General features: G+C 33.1%; 1 protein-coding gene across 4 annotated transcripts in view; it reads left to right on the top strand.

Annotated features, from left to right (window-relative positions):
• Positions 1–391: 391 nt before the first annotated feature.
• gsb-n (paired box protein gooseberry-neuro) overlaps positions 392–12,396 on the top strand; it is a 134,175-nt gene continuing 122,170 nt past the window's right edge. Inside the window, exon 1 of one of the 4 annotated variants that reach the window (XM_081736641.1) lies at positions 392–550. In XM_081736641.1, the coding sequence (XP_081592767.1) occupies positions 493–550 (58 nt within the window). In that variant the 5' untranslated portion in view covers positions 392–492. The remainder of the gene's footprint in view (positions 551–12,396) is intronic. The other 3 variants (XM_081736643.1, XM_081736642.1, XM_081736644.1) reach the window with 3 other exon arrangements.

Here is a 12,396-nt window from a genome sequence, read left to right as displayed (position 1 = left end):
CCAGTATCTTCTTGTAAAGAGATCTATTCGCATTACAAATAGAATAACTTGTTTTCTTTTTTTCTTCTTAAACCTCAGGGCGGTATATATTGATGTTAGTCAGCGATAAAGGTATTCCGTTCAATATGATTGAAGAACATCCATTTACACTGACATTTGCTGGGTGGTCCAGCACCTGGTGACAAGCTAACGTCTAACTTCTGAATAGGACTCCCGTCAGAGGGGAAAAGAGGAGGGGGGTATACACGAGATTTCTTACCTCCCTACCATCAACGTCTCCCTCTTTCTTTCTATGTTTCACACTCACACAAACACACACACACACACACGTATTGCTCTTCTCTTTCTGTGTCTTTGTAACCGCCTACTTAACATCTCAGTGGCCAATCAGCAGTGTGTATCGCGGTAAGTGGTCGGTACAGAGATTTGAGGTGCGACTTCGAATGTTTTATGAAATCGCAGTGATATACCGACTTATCCAACGTATAGCCCATGGCTGTGTCGAGTGCGCTAAATATTCGTCCTATATTTGCCGGATACCCTTTCCAAGGTGGGTGACATATTTTACATATTCATCACACCTATTTTTAGGTTTTATTTTCTCTCTCTTTTTTGTTGTTTGCTCATTACTCTTTTTTAAACATACACGTAAAATAAATTTAACAATGCTACTTCCTGTTACAAGTTTTTCAACAGTTTATTTAATTTTAAAATTTCTTTCCCTAACAGTTATTGCAAATTTGGTTGTTTTTCTTTAAAAAAGTTAGAGTTGTATTATATTAGCAAAATAATAATTTATGGAGAGAATCAATCAGATGCTTCTTAATTACACAAACCAATACATGACCTATAATATTGTTAAATTGGAATCCTGAGGAAAATATCAATGTTAATAAATAAATAAATAAAATCAAATAAAAGCTGAAGAAACGACTAAGTTAGTTATAAAATGTCTTATAATTTATTATTTTTAAAGATGCATTGATGTTTCTACTTCTTTGACTTAAATAGCTAATTAATTATTAGTGAATATATAATTTTTTTCATTACGAACTTATTCTTTGTTTGGGTACGTCTAATTAAAAACGTATAAAAAATTTAGATAGATAATATTTATGATAGATAGTATTTACATTATCAAATACAGCTTGTAAAAATATAACTGTATCACTTAGTTTTATGGTAATAATTTTTCTTATTTGGGTCGTATAAATTGTGTGATACAGTATACTATTTTTAAATTTAACCAGCACGTTACTGTATGTTTATTGTAGCTGCTATATTAGTTCAAACATATTTTGTCTACAATTATTCACAAAATTAACATAAAATGAAGTATACATAGAACACACATATCTATATTACTTTTTTTTTTTTTGCTAGACAATAATTGAGAAAGTTATAAGGTAACATTTAGCAAGAAATTTTTTTCTTTATTTTCAAGCAAATGAATAACACGATATCATCATTTTGAATACTGTTTTTCATTTAGTATTTTGTATGACCTTTAGCCTTTCTGACGGTCTCAATTCTTCTGGGCATCCTGTGAACAAGATTGCGGCTTGTTAGCATCGTCTAAATCATGGTAGCAAGTTTGTACAATTGCTACCATTAGCTGGTTTCTGTTTTCGAAACACCTTTACCGCAGTTTCTTGTTCATAACATGCAACAGGTTTTCGATACGATTTAAATCTCGTGAATTAGGCCACTAGAGTATATCCATCTCCTTAAACAAATTATTGACTGAACGAGATTGATGGCAGGAGGAATTGTCATCCTGAAAGTAGAATTTGTTTAGATTTGCCCCTGTAAAATAATTCCTAGCTGTTGGTATTAATTTATGATCAAGAACTTCTATATATTTTTGCTATTAACCGAACTAGTACAAATTTCAATTTTTCCAACTCCTCTCGATGTGAAGCAACCCCACAACATAACACTTGCCGAGAACTTCTGTGTCTCAGATATACAATTATCAGTTAATTCCTCTCCCCTACGCATCCAAAGCTTCATTCCAGCATCGTTTCCAACAATATTAAAAAACTTCTTTCCGTGCAAAAAAAGTCACACGATCCCAATCTTCCTCTATCCATTCCTCATACCTTCGCACAAAGAAATTCCTTACATCCTTATGTTTCTTTGTCAGTCGCGGTTTTTTTCGAACCATTTTCTTGTCAAATTCAAAAAACTTCAATATAGACACTACTGATGAATGGCTTATTTTTATACCTAACACCATTTCCATTTGTGCAGACAGTTGATGTGAACTCATGCTTCTTTTCTACAACGCTAGTGATTTCAATTTCCGATCAACCCTTGCAGATGTTTTCTTCTTTCTTCCACGCCTGTTTCTAAAGAAACACTCTTCAAACTCTTTGCTGTTTCTTAATGATTCTTGAAATTTTAGCCTAATGAACGTTAACTTTTCTACGAATTTCTCTTTGCCTTACTCTTTCCTTGAGTAGGGCCAAAATTTCTCCTTGCTTGCGAGGTGTAGTGTCTTTCAAACTCATGATTTGTCAAATCATTAACAATCTATTCACATTAAATACATTTCTTATATTTCTTTCTAAACTTTAAGGTGGATCACTAGATGTTCTCGGTGCTATGATAAACGCTGCTTGAATAGTGCAGCGTTGCCAGATAGTGTTGAGTGTTACTGATACCAGATAATAAAGGAAGTAATGATGGAATTCTGCTTGGATAATTAGTGGAGAAATTCGTTTTCGACCTTTTCCGCAATTTACAGCTAAGTTTCGCTTCTTAAAATTGGAACGCTAGAATCCAGGATTTTTTTTATTGTGACTACCATAGTAAACGTTCAAATTTGGCAACAACGCATTATGGCGCTCTGTGCAAGTTTCTTCTCAAAATCTATTTCCTTACATGTAAATTAATATTTAAATAAAATGTAAAACATAACACGAAAAACGTTCGAACATTATATCTATTTCGTAATAAGATCGTTACTTTAAAATACTTTACACACACAAATAAACATTTAATAAAACAGATGTCTTCTAGTAAGATCTAGCAGCAAGTGCCATCTTGTGTGCCCATTGTAAAACGAATCAATTATTTTATTTTATTTGTTATCTTTTTCGATATCAGAAAAGACAATCAAATGAATCAGTGTCTTGTCTTTTAGCTGAAACATAATTCTATCTTATAGTGCAATATTTATAATATGTAACGTCAAGGTTAATAAAGTAGTAAGGTTGGGATATAGGAGAAACGAGACGATGATTGGCTGGCCACATGACGTCACTGCAGGAGCAGAGCGACAGAAGCGCACAACTACAGGCAACAGAAAGCATGGCGTTTGCAAAAGAATTAATAAATAATAATTTCTACGTATCTTCTTTTAGTTAATTGTTGTGGGCTTCATTTTTAACTGATGCATGTCATTGTCAAGATTTTCTTCTTTGGGCAGGCGTTCATTTCTGAATTTTATTACTATTATTCATGTATTCCATGCGAATAAAACATTCTAGTTCTCACAAATAGCCTGATAACTTTTTATTTACATCTGGATATTTTTAACTTATTAACGTGATCAGTGTCATATTGCCTTCCCCCGATGAACTATGCATCCAGCAAGAATTCGAAACCCTTCTACTGAACAATCTGTCTCTTGTTCAACATCTGTTGATTCAATAGTTATTCTATCATCTGAAATAAAGATGTAATCAATTTCAGTTTTGCGTTGAATCATTGCTAAGGGTTGTGTCATATCGGGTAGAACACCTTCTAGTAATTTTGATTTCAAAAAATCTCCATCATCTTCTTGTGCTATAGCAACTTCATTTGAAAGAGGCATTTCATTTATATTTTTTCCCATAAGTAGGAGCAGCAAACGGTGTTTGAATTCAGTTGGTGTCGGATGGTCATGAAAACGTCAAAGTCCTCGTCAGTGGTTTTTTTTTTTTTTTTTTCAGAAACTATGTTCTTCAGGAACTATGGGGGCATACAACGTAGCCGACGGCACTGCTGGTACTATTCTATTTATTATTATATTATAGACATATTATTTTGGTCTCCTCCGGGGGACACTCCCTAGAGCTGCGGGAGGTAGTGCCCCCTAAAAACATTTCTCGAAGAAACATTGGTCCTCGTATTTGTGAGAAAAAGTTCTCCAAACTCTCTTGACTTAGTTGCGCTCTCAGAAGATTCTTAATATTTAGCAATTGGAGATAAGAAAAAAAGACCAAAGAGCGAATTGTTGTTAGGAAACCTTTCTGAAAGGGCAAGAGATGTGAATTTCCTACTCGCATTCCTTCGCAACGAACATAAAGCTCTCGTAAAATTATACTTGAACTTGATGTGTGTCATAGATATATGGAAGTTCTTTCTTACCATTTCTACATCTGGCATTTAATGTGTCGAATGGATCATTCAGAAAAAAATAAATGAATGAAAGAGTATAATGTCCCATGATTGTGCCGTTTAGGCTAAAGGAAATTATGATTAAAGCAAGTGAATGATGATGGAAGAATTGGTGGAATGCAAAAGTGGAAACAAATGGGAGTACCCCGAGAAAATTCACGGGCACAATGTTGTCTGACACAAACTTACTTCGTCGGGGATCGAACCAGGGACCCTAGACACTAGAGGTAAGCAGTACTGCTCGCAAATCACTAACGTAATCATCCGCTTTCAAATGTTGGGAACAGACAGTGAAAGTTGAAACAATGAAGAGGTCTTTTCATCGACACAAGATTTTTTTACTTTTATTTATTTATTTATTTAGTTTTTGTAAAAGAGGACCTTTTGCAAAGGAATGATACACTATGTTAGTTTTTCTACTGTAGGCTACGTATGGCACCCGGTGACTTCGTAGCCAGGTTTTATGTTTACTTTTTGTGTAGTGTATACTCACAACACAATGCGAAATAATACCAAACAAAATAATAATAATAAAACTTTCACTTAAATTTATCTTAAACACTGTACGTAGCACACACACGCATGAATAATAGAAAAAGTCAGAAAACTAAAATATTAAGACGTAAAACACCTAATATCGAAACAAGCAGAAATTAAAATTCAGCAATGAATGCAAAGAATCAACATTTCAATAAGCCCCGAACTGAGATACCGAATCTTTCCGCTTGTATTTAAAAGCGCTCTTATCTGTACGTACTCACTTGCTCCTATCGTGACGTCATGTGCAAAGCAGAAATTTAAAATGGATCTGCGCATCGCGTGAGGAGCTCCCCCTGATGTAACGTTTTATTGTGCAGTAATTAAGGGAATAAGCTAAAATATGTGTAGACTTCCGGGTGGTGATCCATCTTAAAAGTAAACACTGCAGCGACAATCAGGCAAACAATCACGCGGTAACATCAGCAAGCCGTACTTTATCAAGGTCCAGTCGAGTTGCGTATGCAGTTTCTGCATGACACTAGCCAGCAATAGACACACCTGGCGACAAAAGGGGAAACAAATAGCAAAACAAACTGTGTAACAGAACTACACAAGATTTGTTTTTATGAAAATTTATGAATGCATATCACTGCTAAAAGTACCGGTAATTACTGTTGTTCTCTAGATGTCTGCCATACTTTTAGCAAGTGATACAGTTATTTTTTCACAAACTGTATTTCTATTATTATATTATACATTATCATATTAATATATTAATATATTTTGTCGAAGCAAATTCAATTAAAAAGTATGTTACCGGGTTGCTAACTTTTGACTGGAGAATATAGGATTCTCTCGCATCATGCTAAAACTCTTTAATTCATTTTATTTCGTAATGGCTCATGGTTTTTAATGTTTTCGAAGGTTGATTTTCAGTTAGCCCTTTCAATAATCCTTATTAAAATTTCTAATAATTCTCTAGAGTACCTCGTTTCTAGAAGAGAGTGTAGCCTTCTAATTGGTTGAAGAGTTTGTAGATAGATACTAAGAAATTTCAATTACAAAAATAAGGAATTTAGAGATATCTAACTAACTTCCTGATGTAATAGCTTGAGGAACTACGGTGTCCAAAAATTCTTTTAGCTGGGTGATTACTTGTAATCAGCATATCAAATACTATCGCTGTTGTTTCTGGTTTGGTACCAACTTTGGATCCTTAATTTTGATATTTCACTCAAAATTTTTCTTATACGCCTTATATCTGGAGAACTACATACACTGTGCCAAACCCAAACTATCTCTTAACTCAGTATGATGTGCTTATCCCGTAGAAAATACGAAAACTTGATTTAGGAGCCGTTCAAAAATTTTGTGACCCCTGATCCAAAAACTAGTTATTGGCCAAAATCGTAATTTTTATGCACTTTTTTTTTTATCATTCCTAATATTCTTGTTGACTCAAGCTAATATACTATCCCATTTCGATGTTGGATCATCATGGAGCACTTCGTACATGTACTGGATATTAAACTCAGTACTGTGCATGTCATACTTCATGGCACAAACGATAACAGTTGGTAACATCTTACATGAAACTTCAATTACGGGCACCTATAATAATAAAGAAAATGAGAAACTATGACTAATATTTGGACTTTTGAACAATATTTTTATTCACGACCAGCCAGTTAGATTTAATGATTTTTAAAGAAATGTTCTGTTTTATCTCAAAATTTTAGACATGTTACATAAAATTCTATATCTATTTCTATTATAAACATCATGCTTATATTTCATTAATTGAATATGATAATTAGACCCATAATTTATTTTTAATAATCTACCAACACTTTAGCTCATCCAAGATGCAAAAAGAGACACGTAAAGAAGAAAATTATATGCTATATTGATTATTTGTATACTTAGATAAGACAACTTGTACTCAAGCTACTTCTGATCCAAAGAATTTTTCTTCACGGGATCTAAGATAGTAATTTAGATTTACATTGACCTATATTAAGCTGAAAGGTTTCGAAATCTTGACTTTTTTTAAAAACCAAAATTAAGGAAAAAGTTTTCAGCAGTTTATTATCTTTCATAGATGTTAATTTTCCTTTCTTCTTTAATTATTAATTATACAGCCACACACACAAAAACAAAAGTTCTGTGCCGCGTATCCCAGGGTACTCGATGCATTTTGGAACACAGAATCCAAATTTCAAAACCCCAAGACGATCAAAACCCCAAACAACTTCAGCGAATTTTGGTAGTAAGACAGCACATATGTTTTTCGCCCATAACAAAATATTGACATAGCCAATCGTCCTGGGGTTTTGAAATTTGGATTCGTGTTAAATGTATCCTTCCTATCTAAAATCGCTAAAGTTTTTCGCTCATAAAAAGAAAATTGACACGATCGATCTTCCTGGAGTTTCGAAATTTGGATTCTATGTAAGATACATCGAATCCATACCCTTTGTATGCCGCGCAAAACTTTTTTTTGTGTGGTTGTGTTATTATTATTACCATACTATATTATTATGAACTCGTCAAATAGAATGGTTAAGATACTTTCTATTCTCCATCATCTATTGCATCATTGTCTATTCTCGATGGTAGTTAAGGAATTTTGTAGTGTCCGTTGTGGCCAAATGAATAAGTTCGTGTTTCCAGCGCACGTGATATCCCGGGTATAAGCACTAGACTTGGAAAGAAATTCGAATAATAAATTTTACTTCAAGCAGCCTCGTTGCAGAAAAGGCACTTTAAACCCTAATTAATCAACAGATTAATAATTGAGTATACGTATACTTTTTACTGAAAGAATTGGTGAAGGTGATCAGTGTTTATAAGTTATCGAAATAATTTCTTTCCAAAATAACATATTAATATGATTAGTTTATCATACGATTTTCCAGGGATCAAATATAAACATAATATACAAGAATTTAAAATAGACTTTCCTAAAATATGACTTGAAATTACTTTTTAAAGGGGGTACATTAGACCCCTCAAAAATATTTAAGTTCTTTACAGTGAAGCAAGCCTAACATTATGAAGAGCTAATTGAATTAGCAGGTAGGGACCAGAAATACAGAAGTCTAAATCTATCTGAAGATAACTACTATGGAATTCGATATAGTTAGGATTCATCACCCAGTTTTTCTTGCTGTCTGAGCGACAAGAGGTTTCAATTTATTTACCAGCATTCTCTAGAGGAGACTCAGTGTTCTGAGAGGCTCTGAAAGAAAAGGAAAACCATCAAATTTTCAAAATTTTGTTTCGTTGATGTTTTCCGAGCTTTTATTAGATTTCTCAGATGTCAGTTATTTTATTTATTTTACTTTATTTTATTTTCATTTTAGTGTATAATGAAGAGTTCTTCAAATAAGTGGCTATTTGTCAACAAAATAAGAGGCTATTTGTTAAAAATAGGAAAAAAGAAAATCATGTGATCAATATAAATATATCAATACGATCAATATGATACTTTTCCATATAGAATCTTTACGAACTGTATAATCTACAAAAACTGAACACAGCACTTCGGACAGGATTGCAGAAAAAAAAAAAAATGGGTATCGTTTCTCAGCTTGGAGCGTTTTTTTTATTGACATTAAAACAAAGAACACTTTCTATAAAATATAACAATTGAATACATTATTCAGACGACCATAACTACATAATTTATTATTTTACATTACTCTATAATCTACAAAGTTTGCAAGAAATTTTGTTAAAATTTTGTATGAAATTGCTCAAAGATTTCCAAAATTTTTGAAGTAAACAAAAATTTTGTTCAAATCCCGCAAGAGTCTATCAATTTTTTTTCCAAAAGTTGAACTAAATAAGAAACTTCGTTAAAATCCCGATAGAATTTACTCGAAGGATTTCTAAAAATAGAAGTAAACAACAAATTTTGTTTTAAAAGAAACTGTAAGAGTTTACTCAAATGATTTCCAACCTGTGAACTAAACAATTTGTGGCTAAAGATTTATTGCATCATTGTCTGACAGACATCGTCAATGTTTTCACGAACTGGAGAATATCTCATTTGTCATGCATCACGAATCGGTGAATATGTAACAATCTTGATTTCGAGAAAAAGCTACGATGAAAGTTGTAAACTTTGTACTACTTGCGAATCACTATATTAAAAAAAAAAAAAGTCATTCAGATGCCAAACCAATTAACTCCGTTAAAGGAGATTTATCAGTAGTGAACATTTTAGTAACTTAGATACAATCCGCCTTATGCAGAGTCGTTTTGACTTATGATTAGCGTCATACTAAAAGCTTGACTACTGCAAGAAACATATGTTAGTCGAGCTCTTTAGTATTGCACTAATCACTTGTCAGAACGACTCTGCATAAGGCCCAATGCATTTAAATGAGAGTGATCAGTATGTTTACGCATTTTAGTGGTAAGTTGTTGTACTATGGAGTTAATCGCTTTTGCCTCTGGAAAAAATGTATCTTTTCCAAGTCAAAAATGTGTATAACTAAGAAACAACAAAGAAATGGAGTTAATCGGTTTGACTTCTGAACGCCTCAATATTAGAGGCAAATTTGATGGAAATTTTATACGTTGTCAGAAAAAAGTACAAATTGCTTCAATTAAAAAGGGAAAAAAATGACAAATTTTGCACATTTGCTGGTTTGTGATGCGTGGGAAATGGGATATTCGCCAGTTCGTGAAAACGTCGACAATATGTTGATCATTTTGTCTCTATTGTGCCATTTTAGACCTACAATAGTCATGAAGTTGGTCTAAAATGTCACAATAGAGCTTCTGAAAAACGAATGCCTATTAATTACATTCAATATTGCTGTTTTCATACCTACTATCTATTACCAGCATTTCCACACTGAGAAAAATCCGTTATCCAACAGAGGTATATTGCACAAATATACGGTATCCTTATGTTTACTATAGAAATCAGTACGGAGCATACGTCATCCATATCGTACATATGTACTGCCCTTAGATGTTACATTATGCAGTTGTAGGATGTCTGACATCTAACAGCCTTCCAGATATTAAATACGTATAAGTATGTTTTATACGTCAGCTATATGTTACATACGTCCATCTGTATGTAAGATCCCGACTGCCTATATACAGTTTTTCGATCGTACGGAAATTACGCTTATTCAGAACACTTATATGGAAAGTACTATAAACAAGGTTGTGGTTTCGAAGAGGGGGGGGGCAAGTATAAGCGACGTTTCAAATATAGGTTCAAATTTTGCTGTAATTAATGTAAAAATTGTGTTGGGTTTTCGATATTCTGAAGTACAATTTCCTCTAGGGGGCGATCACCCCACCTTGCCCACCCCTGATGGGCGCCCTTGCGTATAAAATATATTTTCTTAGTTATAGTCTGGTGTACGTTAAATCCAAAAACTACAGGATTTACACATGTAACCTACGTTTTTACGAACGCCACATACAATTTTTTTTCTCAGTGCACATTGCTTCTCCATTGAATTTATCTAATTTTCTTCATTTTTCTTCACGTGCACATTTTGATATCTCCTAACTTACTTCATCTTTTTTGTCTATGTTTCTGATCCCTAGAGTTCGGAAAATTTGATTAATCTTTTCCTGAAGCCTCTTCGCTAAGCCTACCCCATATTTTTGAATTTCGGTGAATGCCTCAAAAACAATAAAGAACAGCTAAGATATTGAAAATAAGTCAGGAACTACTTACAAAATGCTATTACATGAGCTAATAGTTTTCAAAATGTTCTTTTAGTATTGTGCAAAAACTTGGGTGCCCAACAATTTTGACATCATAAACTCTGGAATAACACCAAAAATTCTGGAATATAATTTTTTAAAAATGGAAACGATCATTAGTTTATTTAAAATCGTTTAATAAGTACTACTTAATTTATTTTCTACATTTTTATGCTCTTCATTGTCTTCGAGTTATTCAGTAAAATTCAAAAAGGGAACAGTGAACTGATGAAACTTTTTACTCAAAGGCCCACAAAATATAGTTTTCTACTTTCTAAACGCTTCATTCGTCATTCCCATATTATTGCTTTCAACCAATGTTCGTAGTTTAAGGGAAATTTCTCTAATCTAGGAAAATTTCAACCAATGTTCGTAGTTTAAAGGAAATTTCTCTAATCTAGGAAAATTTCAACCAATGTTCGTAGTTTTAGGAAAATTTCTCTAATCTAGGAAAATTTCAACCAATGTTCGTAGTTTAGGGGAAATTTCTCTAATCTAGGAAAATTTCAACCAATTTTCGTAGTTTAAGGGAAATTTCACTAATCTAGGAAAATTTCAACCAATGTTCGTAGTTTAAGGGAAATTTCTCTAGTCTAGGAAAATTTCAACCAATGTTCGTAGTTTAAGGGAAAATTTCTCTAATCTAGGAAAATTTCAACCAATGTTTTTAGTTTAAGGGAAATTTCTCTAATCTAGAAAAATTTCGTAGGTTAATTGAGCAAAAAGTGAAATTTTTCGATAAAACATGAAAATCCAAGGAAATTCTCACGCTGACTGATTGACGAATATAAGTCCTTAAATTTTTCTTTGTTTAGAAATAAAGCAATAGTAATTGTGTTTGTTTGTTAGTTTGTTTGTTTGTTCAAAGTAGCATAATTTGCGCCCATTGTTGGCTGGGTATATTTGTTTGTATTCTTTTGTAAAAGTAAGAAAAAACTTAAAAGAAAAGTAAAAGCAAAAAGCAAATGAATAATACAATAGTAGTTGCCTCTTCCTTTAATATATCTAAGTTAATCTTATGGCGTAACTCCTGCCACAGGAATTGGACACTCAATAAACTAGGGAAAATTTGATAAGGTAAGAAAACATTTTGAGTCATTTGGAGGAAATTTTCTTAAGGAAATCTAGAAACACTGCTTTCAACACTTTCGATCGATGATGCAGGTTAAAGAAAATCTTGTGATCCTGAAAATGAAATCGAATTCGAGACTTCAACAGGATAATACATTGCATGTCCTATTCCGAAATAACAGTTTAGTTAAACGTCTCACGTTCATAAACTTTAGGCTAAAGGAGACGAATTAGTAATGAAGGTCAATGGATGTGAAATTATTTTTTGTGTGCTTTCCCACCGGAATCGAACCCGAGACCACGTGCACCAAAGGCAGAGACACTAGCTATTAGACCAACGGAGAGGTTTCCGTCTATTCCGAAAAAAATGTTTTGGATTCCGGTCGTCCATTCGTCCCAATGTATGTACCTGGAACAAATTTTAAAGTTGATATAAGGTTCTCCAGGAAAACTTATAGATTTTTTCCTTATCCCATAGTTTACTAGAGGACGAGATTCGAAAATTGCAATTTTCTTAAATACGATACAAAGGACTTTGTTTATGTGTTTTACGTCAATATTTTATTAACAACCTTGCCTGAAGTTGCCTCTCTGGAAAAATTAAGGACATAGTTTAATCTTCGGAGGATTTTCTGGAGCACGACATGAGCAATTTAACTTATAAGTAAATATAAACAAATGTTTTAGTAAGAAAGCACAATATGGCACATGTAACTT

The sequence above is a fragment of the Thermobia domestica genome, chromosome 13 (genome assembly GCF_964235325.1).
Source record: "Thermobia domestica chromosome 13, izTheDome1.hap1.1, whole genome shotgun sequence".
NCBI lineage: Eukaryota > Metazoa > Arthropoda > Insecta > Zygentoma > Lepismatidae > Thermobia > Thermobia domestica.
Note: the sequence above shows the minus strand (reverse complement) of the source record. Positions and strands in the feature narration are given on the sequence as shown.